Raw genomic sequence first — 27992 nt, 5'->3', positions numbered from 1 at the left:
TATTGCTGGCACCCTAGATGAGCTGCAACTCATTAAACTGACTTTACGACACACATTAATTGTTCCTAATCGCGAACTCTGACCAAGATGCCTGTCAGGTTTTAAGGAGGAAAAAGACACAGTTTAAGTTTGGATATGCACACTTTTGAGGCTGTGGTTCTCAACCCTGGCTGTCCATTAAAAAAGACTGAAAGATTACTGAAAATGCACACCTCCAGGTCCACTGCATATAGAGCTCTACTGCATGTATTTCTATGGAAAGAACTGTAACATATTTGACATATAACAAACGAAAGGGTATGAATACTTACAGACTTAAGTTCAAAGCAGAACCACTAAGAACCACTATGTACAGGAATATGTGAAAGCCTGGGATGAAACACAGGTGGAAGCTAAAAGGGCACGACCTGGGCATGTCCTGTGTTAAACCAACCAGCGCCCCTCTCCGCAGGCCTCCCCAGGCCATCGGCAACCCGGAGGTAAGGTGGCGGGGGGACGTAAAGCAGAGGAAAGGCAACAGCCGACATGGCAGTTTCTCCAGGCCAGGCCCGCTCTGCTTGCCGGCGCCGGTACCTGCCACACGCGGAGCGCCTACCCACAGTGCCCCGCGGCGCGCACGCGCACAAGCGGCCGTTCCCAGCTTGCAGCGCTGCGCGGCGGCCGAGCCGGCAGCGGGCCGCCTCTGGCAGCCCCGGGCCAGGCGCCCCCGTCCCCAGCAGCGGGGGTAAGATGGCGCTGAAGAGGATCCAGAAGGTAAGAAGTCCTTCCGCCTGAGGGCTCCTTGCGAGTCCGAAGCATTGACTCCCGGGTGGGGACGCCACGGCCGCCAAACGAACGGCAGCCGAGACCGAGCAGAGAACGGTAACACCTGCCAGGGAGGGAGGCGGAAGCGCCGCCCGCGCGCCCTTAAAAGGGTACCGCGCAGCGCGCGGGGGCGGGGCGGCATCACGTGGGGTTAGCGTCGCGCGGGACGGGGCGGGGCCCCGGGCGGAGCCACGGAGGGTTAGCGTTCCACACCCCTCCCTCGCCTCCCATCTCGGCATCTGTGGCAAGGTGCGGGCTCCCTGCACCTTGGACGCTGTGTTCCGGGCGCCTGGGCGGAGAGGTAGCGCCTGGCCTCAGAGGAAGGAGGGCATGCCCTTGTGGGGGTGTCTGGAGGGCTGGTCAGCGGAGTCGAGGCTGGAGCTGGATTCTAAGGGATGAGTACGAACCTCTACAAATGCAGAAAAGGAACAAGGGGGTTCGCGGTCTTGGAGAGATGCCCTGGCTGGGCTTGGAGTGGGGAGAGCATGACTGAGGTTTAAGTGCCGCTGGAAGAGGGGATGGGAGTGGTTGGGCAGGACTAGGGTGGGGGTATTAGGGGCAGTGCTAAGATAACTTTTTTATCCTGTAGGTAATTGGGAGTCCGTATGGACATTTAATATATTAACTAGAATTTGGAGAATGCACAATAGGAAGAAAAAATATTTTCAGTTATGCTATATTATTTGTTTACATCGTAGTATATCTACTATCAGTCTTTTCCCTTTTCTTAAAAAAAAAATTACACTTTGCATCCCTCTGTTTCACATAGCATTAAACGTAGGCATTTTTCGTGTTGTTAAATAGTATTCATAACTGTAGTTTTTAACGTCAGCTTTCCAAAAGTATATGACCATTAATTTAGTTAATCATTACCTGTAGTGAATAAACACATGGAAATGTATGTCAGAAGGCAAGGAACTTAATCATTCCCAGCCTCCGTGTCCTCCTGTTTTTATAAGTTGGGTTTTTTTTTTTTTCTTTTTTTAGGCTTAGATGATACATGTTTAGTACATGCGTGGAATATATCAAGCGCTCAGTATGAATTAACGACCACTGACATTCTAAATTTTATAGGAAGTAAATAATTCTGTGATAAGCACCATTGTATGGTGAATTTGGTCAATGCAGGAGACTCTAGTTCGATCCCTGTGTTAGGAAGATCCCCTGGAGAAGGAAATGGCAACCCACTCCAGTATTCTTGCCTGGAAAATCCCATGAACAGAGAAGCCTGGTGGGATATAGTCCATGGGGTCCCGAGAGTCGGCTGTGACTTAGCGACTAAAAGCAACATGGTGAGCTTAGGTTTGATTGCCTGAGGTGGGATTGCAGGATCTCTTAAGAATATGATGTTGTTGTTCAGTCGCTAAGTGCTGTCTGACTTTGCATCCCACGGACTGCAGCACACCAGGCTCCTCTGTCCTCCACTATCTCCCAGAGTTTGCTCAAATTCATGTCCATTGAGTCAGTGATGCTGTCTAACCATCTCATTCTCTGCTGTCCCCTTCTCCTTTTGCCTTCAGTCTTTCCCAACATCAGGGTCTTTTCCAATGAGTTGGCTCTTCACATCAAGTGGCCAAAGTATTGGAGCATCGGCATCAATACTATCAATGAATATTCAGGGTTGATTTCCTTTAGAATTGACTGGTTTGGTTTGATGTCCTTGCAGTCCAAGGGACTCTCAAGAGTCTTCTCTAGTAGCACGATTCAAAAGCATCAAGGGGATGCTAAGGATAAGGCTCATTTTTAATAAACAGCTCTCCTAAAAATAATGTATTTAGCAAATTAGTCTCTGAAAGAGGTCATCTGTTATCCTAGGACTTTGAGACAGGTGAATGATATGCTCAAATCTCTGTCGTGAAAAGAGGCTTCTGGCTCTGCTGTAGCCTGGGGTGGCCAGAGGGGGAACTGAGGCCAGTGTGAACGTCCAGTGAAGCTGTCGTCCAAGTGACTGACCGTGGAGCAGATGCCAAGACAGGAACTGTGCTTGGATGACATGCAAAGGGTATAATCGACAGAACTTGAAAAAGAGTATGTGGTGAAAGTGAGAGAGGGGGATGCACAGCGTGGATAACTGATTGGATGGCAGTGTTATTGCCTGTGTTGGAAATCAAATATTTTGAAGGCAGGGAGTAGGGTGAGGGAGATAAGGGTGTAGGTTTGAACTTCCATGTCTGAACATACAGACTGATAAGATTTGTAAAAAGGAGAACTATGAGAAAGTGAAGAGGAACTAAAGAGCCTTTTGATGAAAGTGAAAGAGGAGAGTGAAAAGCTGCCTTAAAATATGCTGTCTAGGTTTGTCATAGCTTTTCTTCCAAGGAGCAAGTATCTTTTAATTTCATGGCTGCAGTCACCATCTGCAGTGATTTTGGAGCCCAAGAAAATGAAGTCTGTCCCTGCTTCCATTGTTTCCCCATCTATTTGCCATGAAGTGATCTTGTTTTCTGAATGTTGAGCTTTAAGCCAACTTTTTCACGCCCCTCATTCCCCTTAATCAAGAGGCTCTTTAGTTCTTCACTTTCTGCCATAAGGGTGGTGTTATCTGCATATCTGAGGTTATTGATATTTTTCCTGGCAGTTTTTTTTTTTCTCCTGGCAATCTTGATTCCAGCTTATGCTTTATCCAGCCCAGTATTTCGCATGATGTACTCTGCATGTAAGTTAAATAAGCAAGGTGACAATATACAGCCTTGTACTCCTTTCCCCATTCAGAACCAGTCCATTTTTCCATGTTTGGTTCTAACTGTTGCTTCCTAACCTGCCTACAGATTTCTCAGAAGTCAGGTAAGGTGGTCTGGTATCCCCATCTTTTTAAGAATGTTCCACAGTTTGTTGTGATCCCTGGTAGCTCAGATGGTAAAGTGTGTGTCTACAATGTGAGAGACCTGGGTTCCATCCCTGGGTTGGGAAGATTCCCTGGAGAAGAAAATTGCAACCCACTCCAGTACTCTTGGCTTGAAAATCCCATGGACGGAGGAGCTTGGTGCAGGCTACTATCCATGGGGTCACAAAGAGTCGGGCACAACTAAGCGACTTCACTTTCACACAGTCAAAGGCTTTGGCATAGTCAATAAAGTGGAAATAGATGTTTTGCTGGAACTCTTTTGTTTTTTCAGTGATCGAACCGATGTTGGCAATTTGTCCCCTGGTTCCTCTGCCTTTTTAAAATGCAGCTTGAACATCTGAAAGTTCTCAGTTCATGTACTGTTGAAGCCTGGCTTGGAGAACTTTGAGCATTAATTTGCTGGCATGTGAGATGAGTGCAATTGTGTGGTAGTTTGAACATTCTTTGGCATTGCCTTAGGGATTGGAATGAAAACTAACATTTTCCAGTCTCGTGGCAACTGCTGAGTTTTCCACATTTGCTGGCATATTGAGTGCAGCACTTTCACAGCATCATCTTTTAAGATTTGAATTAGCTCAGCTGGAATTCCATCACCTCCGCTAGCTTTGTTCAGAGTGATGCTTCCTAAGACCCACTTGACTTCACATTCCAGGATGTCTGGCTCTAGGTGAGTGATCACACCATTGTGGTGATCTGGCTCTAACATCTTTTGTGTATAGTTCTCTGTGTATTTCTGCCACCTCTTCTTAATCTCTTCTGCTTCTGTTAGGTCCATACCATTTCTGTCCTTTATTGAGCCCATCTTTGCATGAAATGTTCCCTTGATATCTCTGATTCTCTTGAAGAGATCTCTAGTCTTTCCCATTCTATTGTTTTCCTCTATTTCTTTGCACTGATCACTGAGAAAGGCTTTCTTATCTCTGTTTTCTATTCTTTGAAACTCAGCATTCAGATTAATAATATATCTTTCCTTTTCCTTTCACTACTCTTCTTTTCTCAGCTATTTGTAAGGCATCCTCAGACAACCATTTTGCCTTTTTGCATTTTTATTGGGGATGATTTTGACCACTGCCTCCTGTACAATGTCACAAAACCTCCACCCATAGTTCTTCAGGCACTCTATCTATCAGATCTAGTCCCTCAGATCTATTCCTCACTTCCACTGTATAGTCATAAGGGATTTGATTTAGGTTGTACCTGAATGGTCTAGTGATTTTCCATACATTCTTCAATTTAAATGTGAATTTGGCAATAAAGAGTTCATGATCTGAGCCACAGTCAGCTCCCAGTCTTGTTTTTGCTGACTGTATAGAACTTCTCCATCTTCAGCTGCAAAGAATATAATCAATCTGATTTTGGTATTGACCATCTGGTGATGACCATGTGTAGAGTCTTCTCTTGTGTTGTTGGAAGAGGGTGTTTGCTATGACCAATGTGTTCTCTTGGCAGAACTCTGTTAGCCTTTGCCCTGTTTCATTTTGTACTCCAAGGCCAAACTTGCCTGTTACTCTTGACTTCTTGCTTTTGCATTCTAGTCCTCTGTGATGGGGGCTTCCCTGGTGGCTCAGACGGTAAAGCATCTGCCTGCAACGTGGGAGACCTGGGTTCAATGCCTGGGTCGGGAAGATTCCCTGGAGAAGGAAATGGCAACCCACTCCAGTACTCTTGCCTGGAAAATTCCATGCGCAGAGGAGCCTTGTAAGTTACAGTCCATGGGGTCACAAAGAGTTGAGCACGACTGAGCAACTTCACTTCACTTCACTTCACTTCACTTCCTCTATGATGAAAAGGACATCTTTTTTTTTTTTTGCTGTTAGCTCTAGAAAGTCTTATAGGTCTCAATAGAACTGTTCAGCTTCATCTTCTTTGGCATTAGTGATTGGGGCATAGATTGGAGTGATTTGGCTTGGAAACAAACAGAGATCATTCTGTCGTTTTTGAGATTGCACCCAGGTACTGCATTTCGGGCTCTTTTGTTGACTATGAGGGCTACTCCATTTTTTCTAAGGGATTCTTGTCCACAGTGGTAGATGTAATGGTCTGACTATAAATATTAATTGTTCTTTAGAGATAACTTGCAAAACCAGGAAAGTATAGATAATACCATATTTACATCTACTCTAAGATGAACAGTTTTTTACATTTCACACCTTTGAAATTGGGATGCTGCTTAAAATCACTGGCAGTATGACTGTCACTGTGTGAAAGCCATGTCACAGCAGTGTATATTGAGGTTAAGTGCATTGTTGATGTGTTGTTTAATTGCTTTAAAAATGTCTCCAAAAAGATATTTTGATTTAATGCTGAAGGTTAAAGCTTTTGTGAACACAGGCACAGAAACAGAACAGTGAGGAATAAATTTTATATTAATGGAATAAATGTTGCTGGAAAAGGGACTGCAGTTCTTTATTTCCATGCCAAGCTAACCAAATGTTTCATAGACCACAGAAAGGAAGATACTGTGTACCGTCTAGTCAGTGAGGCTGGCTCACCTATATTTGCTGAAGTTTGTGCAAAAGATTGTGTATTGTGGGCCTTTCTGTAAGAAAACTCCAGAAACGTTCATGGAGGGCTGTTTAAGAATTGCCACATCACCATTGCCTGGAAGGCACAGGGAATGACTGTGAGGATACCCGTGACCCTGGGTTAGTATAGACTCTAAACGAGGAGAGCCCATTTATTTATTTCACTTGTCTTCTACTCCTTTTTTGCTATGCATGAATGATTTTAAAATGAAAACATATGCCCAAGTAAGCTTTTTGTTGTTGTTGTTTAGTCAGTAAGTTGTGTCTGCCTCTTTGCAACGCCATGAACTGTAGCATGCCAAGCTTCCCTGTCCTTCACTGTCTCCTGGAGTTGCTCAAACTCATGTGCATTGAGTCAATGATGCTATTCAACCATCTCATCATCCTCTGTTGCCTTTTGGTCCATCTGCCCTCAGTCTTTCCCAGCATCAAGATTTTTTCCAGTGAGTCAGCTCTTCTCAGCAAGTAGCCGAAGTATTGGAGCTTCAGCATTAGTCCTTCCAATGAAAATTCAGGGTTGATTTAAAGGATTGACTGGTTTGATCTCCTTGTATTTCAAGGGACTCTCAAGAATCTTATCCAGCACCACATTTCAAAAGCATGAATTCTTCCGTGCTCAGCTCTCACATCCACACGTGACTACTGGAAAAACCATAGCTTTGACTTAAAGCTTAGTTTCAAATTAAGATTAAAATTTTAAGAGTAAAGAATCTCGTAGGATATCACTTATATGTGGAGTTTTTTTTTTTTTTTAATTATACAAAAATGAACTGATTTACAAAGTAGAAATCAGACATAGAAAACAAACTTATGGTTACCAAAGGGGAAGAGGGGGTGATAAGTTAGGAGTTTGGGTTTAACAGATACACAGTATAAAATACACAAGGACCTACTGTATAACCCAGGGAACTATATTCAATGTCTTGCAATAACCTATAATGGAAAAGCATCTGAAAAAGAAAAAAAAAATTATAAAACTGAATCACTTTGGTGTAGACCTGAAAATAACACAGCACTGTAAATCAACTATACTTAAAAATTTAAAGATAGCAATAATACAGCCCACAGAATGGAGGAAAGTATTTCTCAAATATTAATATCTGAAAAGGGATATATATCCAGAATATGTAAAAATTCTGACAACACGAGAATAAAAGACTATCCAATTAAAAAATGAAAAGAATGCATTTGGTCTTAGTTTAATTGCCAGTGTGTTTTCTTTCTTAGTTGCCTATAAGACTGTGTCTTTCATTGAATGAAATCTTGAATTGAGTACAGCACAGTAAAAGAAATGAGTGTGTACTATGTTTGCTTCACTATTTTCCTCTGGTAATCCACTCTACTTTAACCTTTTTCCTTTTCAAGACTCGCTTATCATCAGTGTTACTTATAACAATAAGTATTACACAATGTTAACCTGCTTAGTCCTTTACAATTTATGAAATATTTATGCATTTATCGTTTAGGTAATAAATTCCCATGGTTCAAAATTCAAAAAATGCAAAAGGGTCTACAGGGAAAACTCTCCCATCCACTCCTGTCCGCAGCCACCCAGTTCCTCTCCCAAGGTGTGATTAGTGTCCTTAGTTTCTTCTGTACTCTTCCAGTACTAGGTATCTCTATACAGTCCTCATTCTTCTTATTATAATGCTAATAACTGAGTCCTCTATACACTGTCATCCTTGATTTTTTACCAAGTACATTTGTGTACATTATAAACATTACAGAATTATAGCCAAATATTAGTACTGGCCAGTTGGTAGACAAATGTAATTACAACTCAACAGATAATTTATACTGAGGTCCAAAGAGGTCAAAGTTGTTTTCCCAGTGACAAAGCTGGAACTCAGATCTGGGTCTTCTGGCCTCTGTTGGGAAAGCACAGGAATGCAATATATTGGTAGACTAGTTTCTTTCAACTCACATTGTTCTTCCTTGAAATGCCAATTAGCATTTGAAACTCATTGGTGCTAGTTAGAGTCTCTGTCAGTTGAGACCCACTTCTGGGCCTTCAGGAATCATCAGCTCTTAGTAACCATTCACCACACCCTTTACAAGGTATTTACCTTCTAGGGACAGGAAACACCCCATGTAGGTGCCTGGAGGTATGGAGAAACCTGGTGAGTTGGGGGGAATTGGTCAGATACTCTTGCCTGGAAAATTCCATGGATGGAAGAGCCTGGTAGGCTGCAGTCCACGGAGTCGCAAAGAGTCGGACACAACTGAGCAACTTCACTTTCACTTTTCACTTTCATGCATTGGAGAAGGAAGTGGAAACCCACTCCAGTGTTCTTGCTTGGAGAATCCCAGGGACGGGGAAGCCTGGTGGGCTGCCGTCTGTGGGGTCACACAGAGTCGGACATGACAAGCAACTTAGCAGCAGCAGCTAGCTTTCCTGCCCCCAGTTGCTCATGTGATCTCTCAGCCTCATTACAGAGCTCATTCATTCATACAGCATTGCAGGGAGTATAAATAGTCCCCTACAGAGTGGTTGTAGAGGTGTGGAAGCGCAAAGCAGAGGTAAACAGGCAAGGGACTGTTCTGTGGAGCGTTCTGTAGGCATGCTGCATTTCTGAGCATGTACTCTGGTCCCCTCACCTGACATTAGTTTTTCCCCAAGCTCATTTCTATTGTGACAACTAGTAACACTGGGTACTTCGTGCTTATCAAGAGTAACCTATTTAGATACATTAGATACTAGCTAAGACAGAGAAGGCAATGGCAGCCCACTCCAGTACTCTTGCCTGGAAAATCCCATGGACGGAGGAGCCTGGTAGGCTGCAGTCCATGAGGTCGCTAAGAGTCGGACATGACTGAGCGACTTCACTTTCACTTTTCACTTTCATGCCTTGGAGAGGGAAATGGCAAACAACTCCGGTGTTCTTGCCTGGAGAATCCCAGGGACGGGGGAGCCTGGTAGGCTGCTGTCTATGGGGTCGCACAGAGTCAAACATGACTAAAGCGACTTAGCAGCAGCAGCAGCTAAGAACTGACCAGTGGTATACTAGTAGGTGTTTAAAAACCAACCCCCCTCTGGAATAAAACTTGGCCCTGACTTGTGGTACTTGCTGGCTTCTGTAAAATAAATATTCCCACTGTGGCCAATTGTATTTGTGTGTAGATGGGATAAGTACAGAACGGCCAGAGAGGCAGGCATTATTAGAATGATCAGCATGCCCAGAGATTACAAGGTGGGATCAGGAGGTTCTTTGTGGATGAGCTCAGTTTCAAGTATTGTTCAGGTAAGGAGGAATGTGATCAGCTAGGTTTAAACTTCATACATAATGCCCTAGACCCTGGGGTTTGCCATCCTCTGAGGAGTTTCCCTGCAACCTGATGGACCATTACTTGTGCCTCATTCCTTCTCTTTCGAACCCCTCTGGAGACCACAAGAAGTTTACCCAGATCTGGAACCTAGGGAGAGTAAGGAGTGTTAGGAAACATCCTAGTTCATGCAAACTATAGTTTTTAAGTCACTGCCCAAAATCTTAGACCTTGAGGCTCATGCTGGGCTAGGATAACTTTTGGGGATTATGTCCACAAGTTGTATCCCATTTAGGGAATCCAGTTATAATGTAATTCCTATTTCCCCCCATTGGTACATAGTATAGTTGTGCTAGACTGGCTCACATGTCCTTCATCTCCCACTTGGAGGCTGAGGACTCCCATACAACCAGTGGCGAGTAGGGCAGCAGTGGGGCAGAAAGATTGAAATACAGGAGCCCTGTCCTTGACTGGGCACTTCCTCTGGGCTGAGTGCTTCCATTCAGGAGCTCAGAGCTAAAGCCCAGCCCCTGCCCTTCTCCACCTGAGTGGTGTTGGGGCCCTGCCCCCTTTCAGTGCTGTGACCTTGGGTAAGTAACTTAACCTCTTTACCTCTCAATTTTCTAGCTTATTAATTGGAAATGGTAATACATTTTTCACACGTATCTTCACAGCCATGAGCAGACCCTTGTTTTCAAGGGTATTACAGATCACTTGTTTTCATTAGCCAGTCTCACCGCCTGCTGAAGTCTGGAAGCCCCCTCCCACTAGGAGAATGTACTTCTGGCCAAAACGTGTGGGGTGTAGAGCAGTATCCCCAGTTCACACCCCAGCTCTGAGCTCACTATTTTGTGTTCCAGGAATTAACTGACTTGCAGAGGGACCCCCCTGCCCAGTGCTCCGCAGGACCTGTGGGAGATGATTGTAAGTACCCTTCAGGGCTCCAGATCCCATGAGCCTTGCAATTAAGACCCCCAAATTTATCCATCCCTCAGTTTTTTTTGTTTTTTTGTTTTAAGAAAACCTACTGTTGTTACTGTTGCTTTCTCTTCCTTTACTTATGAGTAGCTTTTTCATTAGATGCATTGACTTCATAGCCCAGGTGGTCAAGATGTTGCTGGAAATCACCATCTCCTTCCACTAGGGCACAAGAAAGCCATCTGGAAAGCCAACTAAAACTTGGGGCATTGCTGGAAAAATGGTCATGAAGCTAATCATGGAGGACCTTTTGCTGTTGCACTTGGGGGTAGAACGGGAGGGCTGGTGAAGGGTGGGGAATGGGGCTAGCTCCTTGCTTCTGCGAAGGGAAGGGACAGTTCTTTTCTCCCACTTCTCCTCCCAGGGGGAGACTGAGGGAGCTGCAATGGGCAGCCCTCTGCTGCCCTCTGTGGCCGACTGGCCGTAGGCCTTGCCGCCCAACACTTGGATATCCCAAATCTACTCTGCTATCCCACTTCACCTCTACTTTCTGAGCATCTTAGACTCTGGGATGCTCATCCTTTACTGTGAGGCTCTAAAAGCTGCATCTGAAGGAAAAGTAGGCGGAAGAAGGAAAGACTGTGTAAAAAGAGGGGTGGTGCCCTTCAAGGACACCAAAGAATTAAAAACAGGTACTCAAACAGAACTCATATATCAGTGTTCATTGCACCACTGTTTATAATCCCCCATTAACAATCCCCCATTACATGCCCATTAACAAATTAATAAATAAAGTGGTATATATGTGTGTGTATATACATATATATACACAATAGCATATTATTTAGCAATAAAAATGGACAAAGTTCTGACATATGTAATAACATGGATGAATCTTGAAAATATGCCATATAAAATAAGCCAGAAACAAAACAGCAGATATTATATGATTCCATTTATATGAACTATCTAGCTAGACAAGGCAGATATAGAGACAGAAAGTAGAGTAGAGGGGTTTGTAGACACTGAGAGGAAGCAGAAATGGGAAAATGTTTCATGGTACAGAATTTCTGTTTGGAGTGATGGAAAAGTTGCAGAAATGGATAATGGTGGTGGTTGCACTGCACTCTGAATGCACTTAATGCCACTGACGTGACACTTAAAAATGGCTTAAATGACATGTTTTATGCTACATTTTCGTGTCCAACTCTTTGCAACCCCATGGAATTCTCCAGGCAAGAATACTGGAGTGGGTAGCCATTCCCTTCTCCAGGGAATCTTCCCGACCCAGGGATCAAACCTGGGTCTCTCATATGCAGGCAGATTCTTTACTGTCTGAGCCACCAGGAAAGCCATATGCTACATTAGAAAAAAAAACTTTTATTGTGTCAAAATGCAAGAAAGAGAAATTTCACAGAGATGAGAAAAAAAAAAGAGGAAGTAGTCATATGTGAGGAAGAAGTCATATGTGTGTGTTCCTGCATGTTCTGTGGGCTGATGCTTAGAGGAACTGAAAATGGGCAGACAGCTACTGAAAATGGAGGATTCCAGAAGCTTTATGTGAGAGTTTAAATAATTTTTTAGAGCAGAACAGAAATGATTCCCATTGCATATGCAGAGTTGGTGAACAAGTGTAGCTTCACCGGTTTGTTATTTGATCTGTGTTGTCCTTCCAAGTGTCATAGGTCTCAGTAACATATTTTCCCCCTCTTACCTGTTGCTTAAAATAATGTAAACTGGGGTTATGGATAAGATTGAACTGGTAATGATTCAGCTTCCACTTTCTAAAGGTACCCCTTGGTGTTCCTCTGCACCACACATTCTCACCCTTCACTGCAGCCCTGTACTGGTAAGCAGCCATCTTTATCTGAGAGTCTAGCCACTCTCCATACTCAGTACCTGAGTTTAGATGAGGTTTGCACAGTCTTGGAAACTAGCTAACCTTTTGGGGCCATTTCATGCCTGCCCTGTGAGTTAACAGCCCCTTTCCGGAATCCCTCTGCAATTTCTTTTCTCTTCCTGTCTCTTTTGGAGGCTTCTGTTCTGACTGTGCCTTTGGGTTCTGCTCAGCCCCTCAGCAGACCTCAGGAGTTAAAGTGAATGGGACACCTGTTTGCCAGAAGGAACCACTCATATTATCTACTCCTCCCTTTCTCTGTATATTAATTATCAAAAAACATTTGTTTAATAAAGAATTCCATTCTATACCATGATTAGGAAAATGTATACCTACCAGCTAATGATTAGTAAGAGTTGGAATAAAAGCAGTCAAAAGAAAAAGACGTGACACTTTATTAGCTTAGGCAGCCTCATTGTAGATAAAAGTGTTCCCATCAGTAGCATTTCTTGAAACATTTGAAAAAGGGCAAGGGCTGCTGTGACTATCTTTGGATACCTGTAGGAGCTTGGGAAACCTCTTCTCTTGTCCCTTCAATTCCTTCCCCTCCTCCCGCTTTGGCAATTTCCTGTCTGCTGGCAAGGGCAGAGTCTGTGAGATATTTGAATAGATGGCAGGAAACCCAGTACAGGACCAGGTCTGAAAATTGGGGCTGATTTCACACCCATGATGGAACCATGAGACAGAATTCCCTAGAGAATAACAGATCCCTCAGATGTTCTCAGCACACCCCCCAGGTGGGTATATAGGCACTTTCCACAAAGACTGGACAGTGTCCTGGGAGCTTTGGAACTGAGTCATCCGCCTGCTCTAGGCCAGTCTTGCTGAGCGTACAGGAGCTTTTCTAGAGCTGTGTACAGCAGTAAAAGTAGCCTGACTCCAGAGAGGGCAGCAGGTGTGACGTGCAGAGAAAGAGAAAGCTCTCACATTCTAAGCAGGGACGTGGCCTGACCACCAGGTTGGTGGGAGCCTGGGAGGGAAGAACACGAGGGGCTGCTCTTGGCTTGTCACCTAGTCCTGGGGATGTGTAAGAGGACACAGGTGGGAAATAGCCACTGAAGCCCCAGGGCCACAGGCAGTGATTGACTCCTGGAAGAGACCCTTTGGAGAAGGCTTCAGAGTAAATAGTGAAGAACTAAGGAGAAGAGAGGTTTATAAAAGTAACATGGAAAGTGGCTAAAGCCTACCTAAGGCTTAATTCTATGCAAAGATTGAATTGTAGTTTACTGGCACCTGGATAGTAAAGAATTTAATTTTGTCCTTAAAAGATCTGGCCTTTGACCCTAGCCTCAGGAAAGCAATGTCTAAACTACCCTGCCTTATAGGACTGTTTAGGCCTTGACCCAAACCAGCAATGTGAGTCAGGTGGGGGCAGGCCACACTAGACAGACCAGCCAGCTGGTTTAAGGTGGAGGTTTGGGATCATTGCCAGAGGAACTAGAGACATAGATCAGCCATGTGAATAGTCCATTAATCCATCCTGCTAACGTGATGGAGTTCCAGTAAAAGCTCTGTACGCTGAACCAGGGGTGAGCATCCCAGTAGGCAGTATTCCGTGTATTGTCACACATTAATGCCAGGACTCCAGGGAAGAGGACAGTTGAAGGTCTACATTTGGACTCTGCCTGGAACTTTCCCCATGAGCTCTTCCCTCACCTGACATTGACCTCAGCCTTTCACTGTGATAAATCAGAGCTGTGAGGACAACAATCTTTCATGAGTCTGGAGTCCAGTTAAATTGCAGAAACCCCTACAGAGGTGGTTGGTGTCAGAAGTGAGGGCAGGCTTGTGTGTGAACAGCACCCTCTGAACAGAGCAGCTCCTCTTTGGTGGAGAGATGTGTTTGCTGGAGAGGCTCACATTCCTGTTTCTTTTTTGTCTTGCAGTGTTCCACTGGCAAGCCACCATCATGGGCCCGGTAGGTAGCAGCTGCTCAGCGCAGCCCTTGCCTTACCTGTTGTGCCTCTTGCACATGTACTAATCTGCTTTCGGTGTCTCATTCTCCAGAATGACAGTCCTTACCAAGGAGGCGTTTTCTTCCTGACCATCCACTTCCCTACCGATTATCCTTTCAAGCCCCCAAAGGTGAGGACAGGGGACAGGAACAGTGTGTGATGAAGTCACTGGTACAGAAAGCTGCACCCGGGGCTTTTCCCAGGGCCCCTTACCACCACCAGGAGTACAGCTTGCCAGGAATTAAACTCTGGGCTTTCAGGACTCACTGTTCATGTGAGCAAGGGCTGGTGTGGTGAGGGCTTCCTACTGAAGCCATGTTTTCAGGGGTGTTCTTTGTGGGGTGGCTGAGTTAGGATGTGTCTCAGGCTCCAGCTCCCTTCTCTGCAGTCCCTTTCAGTCTAGGACAGGACTTCTCAGCCCCTGCCCCAGGGACACTGAGATTTTTGTGGTAATAAAGCCTGAGATGGGAGGTGGGGAGAGGATTGCTTCTAGTATCTAGTGGAGGCCAGGAATGCTGCTCAGCATCCTGAATTGCACAGGATGGCCCTGAATGTCCACCGGTGGAGAGAAGCTGGCCTAGGACCCTGGCAAGTCACTCCTTCCTTCCCCTGGAGGAGTCCTGCCTTCCTGAGATTCATAGTCCCATGCGGGAGAAGTTTAGTATGAGAGCTACGCCATGCTGAGGAGAAGCACAGAGCAGCAAAGTGGGATAGGAGAGTGAGGGAAGGTGGTAGTGGGATCACCCTGACCATGGAAAGGGTCACAGGGAACTGGAGGGCAAGCCTTTGTTTGGGGGTGGGAAGGATGACCCCGAGGGGACCCACGGTGTGCAGTCAGTTGCTCTGCTGTGGTGAGAGGCTGGGTAGCGCAGAGACTGGTTGTTAAGGCAAAGCAGGTGGCATGTTCCAAGGTGGAGCCAACAGCACCGGCAGATGTGGTCACACAGCAGGGATTGTAGGTTATTCACATCATTTTTAACATTTTTATCTTTCTGATTGAAAAATTGATAAAAGTGGGTTATTTTAAAATTAGAGCATATGGAGAACTAACTAATACACAGATGGAAATCAGTCTATTTATAAACCTATCCCCAGAGAAGATCACAGCTAATAGCCCTACTGATTATCCTTTCAAGCCCCCAAAGGTGAGGACAGGACAGGGACAGTATACAATCCTCCAGGGTTTTGCTTCATATGCCAATATCCATTTTAATTCTTATTTTTTAAATAAAATTGTCAGTTCTGGTTGTGAATGAGGAAACCAAGGCTTTGAATGGGCACTCTATTTCCTGAAAATGGTGTGGCTTATAGTGGAGGGTGGGACTTGAACCCCGATGTGTCAGCCTATTTTTTGGTAACTTTTTATTTTAAATTAATTTTAGACTTAGAAAAATGTTGCAAAAATAGTACATATTTTCCACATATGCCTTGTTTAGCTTTCCCTGAAGTCAACATCTTAGTTTATTGAAGTCCAAGCATCAAATTCAGGAAGTCAGTGTTGGCCACATGCTCAGAGCTAAACCGATGGCCTTACTTTTTTACCAGTTTTCCTCATGTTCTAGAACCCTGCCCTGTATTTGTTGTCTTGTCTCCTCCATCTCCACAGTCTGTAACAGAGCCTCCATCTCCTCTGGTCTTTCATGACCTTGATGCTCTTGAGAGGTAATGATCATTGTCAGAGACCCTCCCCCCGCCTATTTGGGGTTTGTGTGCTGTTTTCTCAGGATTGACCTAAAGTTTTGCATTTTAGCAAGACTTACAAAGAAGTCCTGAATCTGTGCCAGGGTCCCCTGTCTCAGGGTTTGTGATGTGTCTTACTGCCCTGTGGTTGACCTTAATGGCTCGGTTAAAGTCAGACCTTTCACCCCTGTGTGCACATTCTATCTAAGCAATGAGGAGAAGCCCCTCTGGGCTCCCCAGCCCACAGCTCTCCCTGGTCATTGCCACCAGAGGCCATTGGTGCCTCCATATTTTAAATCAGAGTTAAATGTGGCTAAGATTCTGGAGACTTTGCCAGTTTTTAACGAAGAAGGCTGGGTTGTGCTGGGCACAAGGGGACAGATAGTAAAATACCTCTTTTAAGTATAACGGTTATTTCAGGGGTTTGGTTGAAAAAGCACATTTCATGGTCTTGAATCTACCCCCACTCTCCCCTTTCCCTGTTGAGATTTGCTGCAGTGTCTTGTAAAGTAGCATCTTATACCCTTCATTAGCGTATAAGTTGCTGCTGATCTTTTTTAAAATAAACAGATAGAATATAATCCTATGTGTCTGTTGGGCATTTTCAGGATTCCTGATTGCCCCAAGACAAAGCAAAAGCAGCGCCTATTATTAGAGACTGAAGTCAGCCCTGTGAGCTGGGTTTACTGTAACAAGGAGAGTTGTGTGCCAAAATATTGTCTTCTACGATAGAAGAAAGTGTTTCTGTCTTTTTAAAAATCTCCTTTCCACAGGAGAACAAGACAAAGTAAGATTGCTGTTTGGGCAAGAATTTTCTGGGTCTATGAGGGGAATCTGGCAAGGTTACATGATCTTCTCTACAGGAGATAATAAAGAATAAGGCAAATATTTAGTGCCTGAGTCACTTTGGAAGTTTGATGTGTCCTGGAAAAAAGTGAAAAGTGAAAGTGTTAGTCACTTAGTCATGTCCAACTCTGTACAGTCCGTGGGCTGTAGCCTGCCAGACTCCTCTGTCCATGGGGTTCTCCAGGCAAAAATCCTGCAGTGGGTATACTGGATCTTCCCAACCCAGGGACTGTCAGGAAGTCTCCTGCATTTCAGGCAGATTCTTTACCCTTTGAGCCACCATGGAAGCCCTCCTGGAAAAAGTCATTTGGTAACAGATGCTGAGCCGCACATACACAGCCTTCCTTCTGCTCATATTCTGAAGTGAGTTTTAAAATGAAGCCAACAAAAAAAAAATCCTGTTTTATTATAAACTGTTTCAAGGCATGTAAAGTACTGTAGATAATCATATAATGGATACCCACATATTCATCATCTGGCTTAAGAACTCCATTATTCAACAAGACTTCTGAGTCCTGGCCATTGCTCTTTTTGTTAGCCCTCAGAGCACACTCTTCTGGGGGAGATGGTGTCAGTCCCCGCATCTAGTTCAAGAGCCCAGCAGGGAATGGGTTGGGGGACTTTTTCTCCAGGTGCCCCTTCCTGTATCCCATTCTGGTTTGGAATAATGCCCAGCTCACCCAGGATTGTGCAGGGCCAGGTATGTCCTAGTAGTGGTCATTTCCACCTTACTTGGTTCATTTTCCAGACAGATAAACAATCTAGAATGTCCCTGTGGTCTATCTGACTTGAGGTCTCTCATCTCTGCAGGTTGTTTTCACAACCAGAATTTATCATCCCAACATCAACAGCAACGGCAGCATCTGCCTTGACATCCTACGGTCCCAGTGGTCTCCAGCACTGACTGTGTCAAAAGGTAAAAAGATAGATGTGTATACTAGGTTCTGATGCTGTGAGTGCCTGTCTCCTCCCCATCTCTGTCACAGCAGTGTTTCTACCCCTGCACTCCTGAGAGCAAATTCAGGCTCCGGGGAAGCAGCCACGGTCCTAGCCCATGGTCACAGCCTGGAGGGGGAGGAGTCCGAAGTGGTGCTTTCCCCACCCCCACAGTGTCCACCTGGATCTGTTGCTGCAGGGTGCTCCAGCCAGACTGTTACACAGGTGCAAAAGAAAATATTGATCCTATTTATACTTTTGATCTAAAAGTAAATAGAAAGGCAAATATTACATTGCCTTCTCCATTCTCTCATTTATTCATTTATGCAACATGGATTGTGAACCAGCCCTGAGTGAAGAGGACACAGGGCCTGTGCTCTGCGTGAGGGTGAAGAAACCAGTCTAAACTGGGCTTAAAGGATGCAGATACTCCTTCCCAACTAAGACAGGCTGAACATGGTTGTACAACCCTGAGACTTGAACACAGAGGGTGTGAGTTACCTGTCAGTGGAGTGAGTAAGGTGGTAAAAAAAGCAACCTGAGAGAATCAGGGTACCAGAGGCCAACAAACAGAGTGGAGTGTGAGGCAATGCAGGTGGCAGAGCTTTAGGAAGCAGTGGGGGGAACACAAGGCACCAGGACAGCTGACCAGAGCAGGCTCTTTGAGACTGCGTGGTAAATCTACAGGGAAAGCTGCCCACTCCAATGTGGTGATGCAGATGCCGTGGAGGCAGAGCTGACTCCAGTACTCAGGCCTCCAGGAGACAATTCCACACTGGGGGCCTGCTCCTCTCTGAGCTGAATCCTCATCCCACTGCCTAGCATGCCTTTGGGTGTGGGGGTCAGGACACTGTCTAAGAAAGTAGGGAGAGGAAATCAGAATGGCCAGGAGTAGACACTTGAATGTGGAAGGAAGGAAGAAATTAGCCCTCTCATGACACATCCTTTGAGCTCAGAACAGCAGGAGAGTTGAAGAGCTTTAAAAAGACAAATCATCCCTCAATCATAGTGTACCTGGTTTACCATAGTTTAACTGTGGTCAGGACTTGGATAGATTCACTGAGGCAAGGATGATACTTGTTTGGGGTGGTAGGATTGACAGTGCATTTAGCCTAGACCCTAACAGTCCCAGCAGCACCACTTCCTCAGCCTCCAACCATTCCCTGGTAGGAGTGTCCTCACAGGTCCAGAGCAGAACTGAGAATGTAGGGCAGTGTGCATTTGCTTGGCAGTCACACAGACCTGGTTCTGAATCTTGTTTTTACCCATTTGGTGGGTGTTCCAAGTCTTTAACCTTGGACAGGTTACCAGAATCTTCTGAGTTCTGGTTTCTTTAATAGTGAACAGGGCCCCTGGGACCAAACAACAAAGGTACATGGCACGGAGCCAAAGGACTTTTGAGACCAGGAAGGGGAGGCCAGAAGTGCCCTAGAGCAGATGGAACTGGGACACCACAGGGTAAAGTTGCTGTTCAACTGATAGATGGACAAAGTAAATACATTCATATTCTGATACCCCAAGACTCTTGGGGTATTAGAATAATTTTGATGGGATGTTGAAGAGAAAATAGTTGCTCTGTCAACAGAGAGTTCAATTTGAGGGGCTCACTGGACCTGGGGTGACCTGGGAGCCTTGTGACTGCAGTTGACTTATTGTTTCTTTTCTTTCCAGTTCTCTTATCCATCTGTTCTCTGCTCTGCGACCCCAACCCTGATGACCCTCTGGTGCCAGAAATAGCCCATACCTACAAGGCTGATAGAGAGAAGTACGTGTCCTCTTTGGGTTGCCTTTGGGCCCCAGCTGCTCCAGGCAGCTCCCAGCAATACCCTGAGCTGGTGCTTCCAGGCCAACGAGGTTTTCCCATGGACATCGTCCTGCCCATTCTGAGCTGGGCTAAGACTCCTGCCTCTCTCACTAACATATCCTTTGACTCTGAGGAGGGAGAAGGAGATAAAAGCAGTTTGCCCTCCTGGATAGCTCATCAGCTGCCACTACTGAATCCTAAAATATTATTGCCAAACCTGCCCTTGAGGCCAATAATGTCAGTGGTCAGCCAACAATGGACTCAGAAGAATCTGACAGCAAGAAAATTCTGGATTAAAATACAAGGATTTTATCACAAGATAATGGGCTATCTGCTCAGATATGCCCAGGGTGAGGCCAGGGCTGATTGAGGTGGGAAGCACTGCTGTGCTCAGTTTGCTAGTTGAGGCTAAGAAGTAAGCAGTGTGTTCCTGATTTACTGACAGACCCTCACTGCCAACTCTCTGATTTCCAGACTCTTGACTGTAGAATTCTGACTCATGTGGCCAGACACGACCATGTGCACTGTAGCCTGAGCAGATGTCTGTGGCTGCTGAGGCAGGTACATTGTGTGAAAACCTCTGAGAGCTGACAGCACTGCGAGAAAGGGCCGGACATGGCCGGGCCCCAGGCATCAGCAGTGGTGGCCCTGTGAGCAGCCAGGGGCAGGAGCAGGGTGCAGAGGGTGGAGTTGCTGGCTTTTAAAAGAACTTTCCAGTAGGTCTTTTAGTTCATTATTTCTCTTCTGTCTAAAGAGATTAGAATGGAATGTGCTTTTTCCAGCATATATTTCTTGAAACCTTTATAGAGCTCATTATTTCCCTCATTTCAGTTCTCCTATATGACAAAGTGATCGTTAATTGATGAGATCTTAATTTGTATTTATTTCAACACTTGTTATGATATATTTTAGATATACCAGAAGTGATTTTCTTCACTGTCTCCTCTGATTACATAGCTCTCTTACAGTGTCGTGGCACCAGGTTTCATTACAGTAATGTGGATAAATGCACATATTCTCAATGGGCACCAGACCTGCTCTGTGGCTGGCAACGGTGGCGCTTACTCACACTCTGGTGGCCAGATTCATGGAGCGCATGTGCTAGATACCAGGGACTGTCCCAAGCTGACCTCTGTGTGTCTCTTCCTGATCCAAATGCATCCATGTTGAAAGACAGGAGAGAGGCAGGGAGGAGGTCTATTACGCTCTTAAATCTTCCACAGCAGATAGTTGTGAAGAACTGCTAGGACTCACCAAGCTCGGGATTTATGGCCGTGAATGACATGTTCCTGCTCCAGGTGGTCTATTTCATTCATTCATCCGTCTTAGGTATTTGATGAGAAGCAACAGCATTTCCCCTATATCAGTTCTTTTCTCTACTGGACATGAAAGGAAGTGACCATTATGAATGAGGGTGTCACTTCCTCTACTTTTTTCTTCCAGGTACAACAGACTAGCAAGAGAGTGGACACAGAAATATGCTATGTAAGTGCCTCAGAGGTTTTACAGGAGACATTGTCCAAGAGAAGCTGAGCTGAGCTATTGGCTGAGCCACTCACAGAGCGTCATCTCTTCTGCAGACAAATGCTGATTACCCACATTCTCCAACCACAGCATGTTGGTACTACTCTCAGCCATCATGGTTTTGACAGCGTCATGTCTCTGATGCCAGATCAGTAGTCACTGTTGTGATCTGCAGCCTTCCTGGCTACATTGGAATTGGTCCCTCCACCCCAACTCACTGCTCACCTATTCGGAGGACTTGTGTGCCTCCCCTGCCTGGCCTCACTCAGGCGGCATCGCTTACCATGGCGCCACACAGGGGCCCCAGTCTGGCCCCTTACCACGTGCTCTTTGCCTTTTAGAACTCAGTGCCCAGGGAGGAGCGGGCAGGCTTTCCTCACATCGTGTCTGCCACAGACCACATCCTAAGGACTCTCACCTCATCCCAGGAGTTCTGGGAACTGTGAACAGTGTCACTGGGAAGTGGAGGCCTTGCCCCACAGCTCCCACCAGTCTTCCTCGGCAGTGCCACGTGCTGGCACTCTCCTCCCACACCAAGAAGCTGTAAATTGAAAGTCAGGATATAAAGCACATAACACGCCATGAGAGATGACTGTCCTTTTAGAAGCAAGAACAAAATTATGAAACCTGAAAAGATTTGGGTTATGCTTTTCTATCTGATGAGATTTTCACCACCCCACCTCCTCCCACTCAGAGCCTACATGAAGGCAAAGTGTGAGCCATTCACTGAACAGAACACAGGGAGAGAGAGGGACTTGTTAAATGTAAATAAAAATGTAATGCACTCATAACCCTAAATGATAACTGACATTTAAGTCTTTTTTTTTTCCAGGCAGAACAGAAGATATGGAAACTTTTAACAGGTAGCCCATCGGGTAACTGGCCTCCTCTCTTAAATTTCTGATGTAACACATTTCAAGAGCTGCCTTTAGAGTTCAGAGGTTTGAGATTAGGTTAGTGAGGAGAAGCGTAGTAAAGGGATTATTCTAATTGAACCTCTGAAGAGAGGAGGAAAATTGAGGGACTTCACATCTCTGAACATCCAATTTGGCCTTGTCGTTTCTAAGTGGTTTTCAAAGCTAGTCCACTCCCAGAACAGCCATATGAGAATGATGTTTGGGTAAGTAGGACCAGGAAGTGGAGAAACACTAAAATTCTTCAACCAGATGGCCAAGTCTGTGGAGTTTGGAAGGAGGCCTGCAGACCTTGCACCTGGGGATCAGCCCTAGATGACCACGTGAGCCTGACCTGTTCCAGAAACTCTGAAGTTGTAGCACAGCTTCCCTGTTCTTGCTTTTCAGCGAGAGTGCTGGGATTAGTCGCCACCACTTCCTTAGCAAAGCAGGCAGCAGTCTGAGCCTGGTCTGCGTTAACTTTACAGGGTTCCGCATTTAGGATCCTCAGTTACAAGGCTGCTTTCTGTGTTCCATGGGCTCCATTCCCTGCTTTGTACCATGGTGAGGATTTGCCCTGTTAATTTTTTCTCTCTCTGCCACCCCTTTGGTCTTTACTTAAACCAAATGATAAACTTCAGGTGTCCCCTGGGAACACTGCCATCACACAACTCTGCCATTTCAGACAATGGCCATAATACTCCTTGAACCAAATATAACAAAGTGTGGGGAGGTGGGACAGATTCCAATTTCAGAGACAAGTTAGAGGTTCAGAGAAGGAATATCCAGGCCCAAGCTGGTGTTGAGTTGGAGGGTGCCATTTTCAGCCTTTCCAGCATAATAGCTTATGACTCCCCAGAAGCTCATGAATTTTCTCTGTCTAGTTAAAATTTTCCCAAGCCTGCTGTCTCTGTTGGTGATAATGCAATAGAAAAAGTAAAATTATCCTTTGGGATCCCCACTGTGAATTACCATTCACCCTTTTGCTTGATTTGCACTCTGTACTTGGACAGGCCTGTATTGTGCCAAGCCAAGTGATGGACAGGCCACCACAGTGATGTTCTGCAGGGCTGTCCCTGGCAAGTTCCTTGGACTCTCTACCCCTGAGAAACTTGATTTTCAAGCCTTCCAGCACTCAGGTTAGCCTGAAGGACAGGCTTCTTAAGTTGAAACCCTTATTTTAAAATGCACTGTGTGCAGGCAGCTCCCAGATATCACACAGGTATAGATATCATGTTTCCAAGGCGAGTCCCAGGTCAGTAACTTAACAGCAGATCTAAAAATCTTAACTGTGCAGTGATACTTCGTTTTCTCCATAGACCAGAGATACCAGGGAATTGCATGATCTTAAGCAATTAATCCAACATGAACAAATGACTTAACTCTGGCCAAAAGTATCTCAGTTTGCTGGATGGAGCTGTGATCTTGATCCTTTAGCAGACTATAGGAAGACCCAAGAGTTCCAAGAATATGGCAAAGGGTCAAAATCTCCTGACAAGGGGTTAAAAGACCAGAACACCCATGTCCAGTGGGCCTGGCAGCTCACAGCTGACCCATGTGTCAGCACCATGGGATCCAACACCACCTGACCGCAGAGGCCCAAGAATAGGCAGGTTTCTGTCTCTCAAATTCAGGACAAAGCCTCCTAAAGTGATAAAGAGGTGCTTGTGAGACTGGTCAACAGAGCTCCTGGCCCGAAGGCCTGTTCTGGTAGAGGAAGAGAAAGCCTTGGGAGCAGCACGGGCCGCTTGTCCCTCCTGCCCTCGCCTGCCCCCTCTTCTGTGCCTCTGTTCCTCCAGCTCTCACTGTGACACATGCTTCCTCCCTGGCAGCACTGGGTGAGGGTTGAATGAGGATTAGACCTAGCCATGAAAGCTGGTCTGAGAAATAGGATGGCTTACCAGTGGTACCAAGCTGAGTCCTTGGACTCTTTGATCAATAGAAATTGATAAGAGATCAGACAAGAAATTTAGGCAAGGCTTTACTGGAACTCACGCTGCAGCAGTGGGGAGTAAGAACAAGTGAACCAGTGCCCTTGCTTGACCCCTGCAGGTGGCAGGGCGAGCTGGTCTCTTAAATGAGGTGAGGGTAGGATGGACCAGTGGGTCAGGTTGAAAGGGTGGCTTGGGTGATCTGCCAGCCCACATGGTGGTGCTGTGTGCAAGGATCGTGCAGAACCCTGCTTTTGCTCCCCGTACCTCAGAAATGACAGTTGGGTTTTGGTCTTTTTGTATTAGTCAGAATTGACCCCAACTGTGCATTCGTCAAGTTATTTTTAGTCCCTTATAGTTTCTTTGTGTTCTGTTGCTCAAGGAGATGTTTGTTCAGGTGCGAGCACTCCAGTAAAGGGACCCAGGCCCCAACCTATCTCACCAGCACCCTCACAACAGCAGCCTGGTGCCATGCAGGCAGGCACACTGGCTCCTTCAGGCCTGGTGATCTTCCCAGCCAGTCTGCTGGCCTCATCATGACCACCATTGGGGTTTCTCTTCTGTTGGCAGAGGGATTTTATTAAAAACAAAAATAAAAAGCTACAGAAAATCTGCAAACCCTCTGTCAAACCAAATAGTGAGTGGTTTCTTGACTTTCCTAAAAAACGTCACATCTCCATATTACCCCATCTCCACCACACTTCTCTCAGGCTTCTAATCCTTACTGTCAGATAGGCCCCACTTGAGCTGTCCAGCTCCCTGCAACAGAGCTCACCTCTGGGTACACGGGCTTGGCTGGGCTCCACTTTAAGAGGTAATGACAGAATAGCCCTCTCAGAGCCTGCCTCTCACCTATGCTGCCCACGCCCGCCGCGCCCATCCCCACCCCCCGCCCCCCGCACAGTAGCTCAAGGGGCTAGTCATGGGGAATGTCCATCACCGCTGGCTGGTCATTACTTTCTAATGACTGTAGGTGGCTTTATCCAGGCAATGACTGAGCAATTGCCAAATGCAAGGTGTGAAGGGGAGGGGAAAGGAAAAGAATTATACAAAGAAAATGTGGTTGCTTTCTGGGAGTTCACTGGAACTACACAGGCCTCAGGAAGGAGCTAAAACTAGGGTAGGGCCTGATGGATGGACAGGGAGGAGGGTCCTACAGGCAAAGGACTGTGTTCCCCAACAAGCACAGCACATTCTGGGAGCTCACTCAGCAACCTGGTGACACTCCCGCACATGGCCCTTCTGAAATTGGGGCCCTGTTACCTTCTGAGTGGCACAGGGCTCACCTTTCTGGAGAATCATTGAAGGCAGAGGAGTGCAGGATGAACAGCAATTTTCATATTAAGTGGATGGCATAGTTCATATAAGCTGGTGTGTAAAACCATTTCGCACCCTAGACTCCCAGGGAAACAAGCACCATCACTGGGCCAGGGGCTTTGCAGGGGCAAGGACATGGGCACAGAGCTGCATCTGTCCCTCTATCCACATGAAGAACGAAATGACATTAGTCCCGGGCCCAGCCTCATCTCAAAGCTTGTTCCCAGGAGCAATAATGACCTGGCCAGGGCACTAGAAGGCCAGGCGTGCTCAATGGGCAAAATGATCTACCAGCTCCAGAAATAAGGATGCAGATGGAGGCATGGGCTGTAAAGTTGGGGGTGGCAGAGGCAAGGGATGAAAGGCTAACTAACCTTCTGAGGGAACTTGGCTAGTTCTTCTGTGTCAAATATCCAGCAGTAGGAATAACCTGGTAGTCCAGTGGTTAGCAGTCAGTGCTTCCACTGTAAGGGTCACAGGTTCAATCCCTAGTTGGGAAACTGTGATCGCCCATGCCATGTGACCAGAAGCAAGCTCAGGACACCATCCTGGAACAGGAGGAACTAACAATAACTTGTCAACATCTTTGGGTTTAAAATGTTGGCAGAGTTGTAGTTAAACTGCAAAATCCCCATCACCTGTACCTTCTGTTCCCTTTGAACCTTCTAGAATTTCTGCTGACTTCTTGCTGTGGGCTGATCTGTCTACAACAGGGAGCTTGGCTGATGCACACATGCCTCCAGGTCTTTGAAGTCAAGGCTTCAGTAAGACTTGAGAACCTAGAAGCCCTCACAGAAAGAGCTATGTGAGCAGCAAGTGTGCCCTCTCTGTAAAGGGTTAGGATGGCAGCAAAGAGCATTGCTTCTCCTGAAGGAGGTGGTTTTGCCCTTTCTGTGAGACACCACATACTGACTTGTGGCAGCCCCTCGTAGCCAAGCCTTAAACGACAAGCAGACCACATTGGCGATTCCCTCCCTACCTGCGGGCCTGAGTCACAGATCAAGCTCAGGATTGCAGCCTTCCCACCTTTCTATACTTGCCTGCTTACCCTCTGTTTAAATCATAACAAGGATTCAACTAGGAAGCTTTGGGGGTTTTTGTTTTGTTTTTAATCTCTCAAGATGTGAAGTATTTGTTTACTGGATTCCACTTACCATGCAACATAAACAAGTTTTCTTTTTAGGGCAGGAAAACCAATGATTTCATTTCTCCCTTTCTGTAGTAATGTGGCCATGTGTGGCTGGAGCATAGAGATGTAATCCTAGTGGTTTTTAAGAAAATTATTTTCTTGTTAATTGACACTTCTGTGGATGAAGACTTTGAATAAAAACCTATTATTTTCTACTGATTGTTGTGGTCTCAATGGTTATGTACCCTCAAAATTCCTTTGTTGAAATCTTAACCCTTAAGGTAATGATATTGGGAGGTGAGGCCTTTGGGAGGTGATTAGGTCACAGCAGTGGAGCCCTCATTAATGGCATTAGTGTGCTTATAAAAGAGGTGCCCCAGAGAGCTTCTTGGTCCCTTTTGCCATGTGAGAATACTATGAACTGTCAGCAGAAGCAGAGTTTGGAGACCCTTCCTCCTATGGGCCTCAGCTCTTGGTAAGGATGCAAAGAATCTAAGGTCTTACCTGTTGCAAGAAAGTTTATTAACAATCAGGAAAGAACAGATTACGGAGAGTTGGACAAGACTGAGGACACTGCAGATGATGTCTGCAGCCATGAAATTAAAAGATGTTTGCCCCTTGGATAAAAGCTATGACAACTCAGCATATTAAAAAGCAGAAACATTACTTTGCCAACAAAGGTCCGTATAGTCAAAGCTATGGTTTTTCCAGTAGTCATGTATGGATGTGAGAGTCAGACAGAAAGCTGAGAGCTGAAGAATTGATGCTGTTGAACTGTGGTGTTGGAGAAGACTCTTGAGAGTCCCTTGGACAGCAAGGAGATCAAACCAGTCAATCCTAAAGGAAATCAGTCCTGAATATTCATTGGAAGAACTGATGCTGAAGCTGATGCTCCAATATTTTGGCCACCTGATATGAAGAACTGACCCCTTAGAAAAGATCTTGATGCTGGGAAAGATTGAAGGCAGGAGGAGAAAGGGATGACAGAGAATGAGATGGTTGGATCGCATCATCAACTCGATGGACGGTGAGTTTGAGCAAGCTCCGGGGGTTGATGGACAGGGAAGTCTGGTGTGCTGCAGTCTACAGGGTTGCAAAGAGTTGGACACGACTGAGCGACTGAACTGAGTATACACAAAAAAAGTACAGAAGGAACACTTCAAGAGGAGGGCCGTGCAAGGGAGGCAAATGGCCCTGGAGGGCTGGAGTACAGTTTTTAAGGCAGGGTCATTTGCATAATTGGGAGGGTGTCATTGATTGACAGCTGCAGGTTATATGACAAGATGCTCTACTGTGCATGTTCTTCCTATAATTTAGTCTGTTATAATTAGATGTATATAGTCAGGGAATGGGCTTCCCTGGCCGCTCAGCTGGTAAAGAATCTGCCTGCAATGCAGGAGACCTGGGTTCGACCCCTGTGTTGGGAAGATCCCCTGGAGGAAAGTCATAGCAACCCATTCCAGTATTCTTGCCTGGAGAATCCCTATGGACAGAGGAGCCTGGTGGGCTACAGTTCCTGGGGTCATAAAGAGTCAGACACGACTGAGCAACTAAGCACAGCACATTCATGGAATATTTGTGAGCAGTTAATGAGTCCAGTGGCTGACAAAGACTGCTTTAGTACAGGATACTATGAGGTGAGTACATGTGGTAAAGTGGGGAAAGTCCTACCAGTCGACAGGTGGGGGCTTTTTACAGCCCCCCTATTTTTGCAGTACTAGTGG

At 45.8% G+C, this 27992-nt stretch overlaps 1 protein-coding gene across 4 annotated transcripts; it reads left to right on the top strand.

The window, feature by feature from the left end:
• Positions 1-634: 634 nt before the first annotated feature.
• UBE2D4 (ubiquitin conjugating enzyme E2 D4 (putative)) lies at positions 635-26479 on the top strand. Of its 4 annotated transcripts, none has more exons than XM_052653935.1 (9): positions 635-753; positions 10299-10362; positions 14140-14171; positions 14261-14338; positions 17545-17650; positions 19342-19435; positions 20918-20959; positions 21831-21861; positions 24205-26479. In XM_052653935.1, exons 1-8 carry the CDS (start codon positions 730-732, stop codon positions 21856-21858), a joined length of 468 nt encoding a protein of 155 aa, XP_052509895.1. In that variant the 5' UTR covers positions 635-729; the 3' UTR covers positions 21859-21861; positions 24205-26479. The 4 variants fall into 4 exon arrangements, with proteins under 4 accessions (XP_052509895.1, XP_052512046.1, XP_052510548.1 ...); XM_052656086.1 differs by having other exon boundaries at positions 21831-21873; positions 25809-26469; XM_052654588.1 differs by having other exon boundaries at positions 25809-26468.
• Positions 26480-27992: the final 1513 nt, after the last annotated feature.

This window comes from Budorcas taxicolor, chromosome 1 (assembly GCF_023091745.1).
Source record: "Budorcas taxicolor isolate Tak-1 chromosome 1, Takin1.1, whole genome shotgun sequence".
Lineage (NCBI taxonomy): Eukaryota > Metazoa > Chordata > Mammalia > Artiodactyla > Bovidae > Budorcas > Budorcas taxicolor.
This window is presented reverse-complemented; position numbering and strand designations above follow the sequence as displayed.

Coding starts and splice junctions, on each gene's coding strand:
- UBE2D4 (XM_052653935.1), top strand. CDS start 730: ATGGCGCTGAAGAGGATCCAGAAG. Junction 14,172..14,260: donor AAGCCACCATCATGGGCCCG/GTAGGTAGCAGC, acceptor CTCATTCTCCAG/AATGACAGTCCTTACCAAGG. Junction 19,436..20,917: donor TACAAGGCTGATAGAGAGAA/GTACGTGTCCTC, acceptor TTTTTCTTCCAG/GTACAACAGACTAGCAAGAG.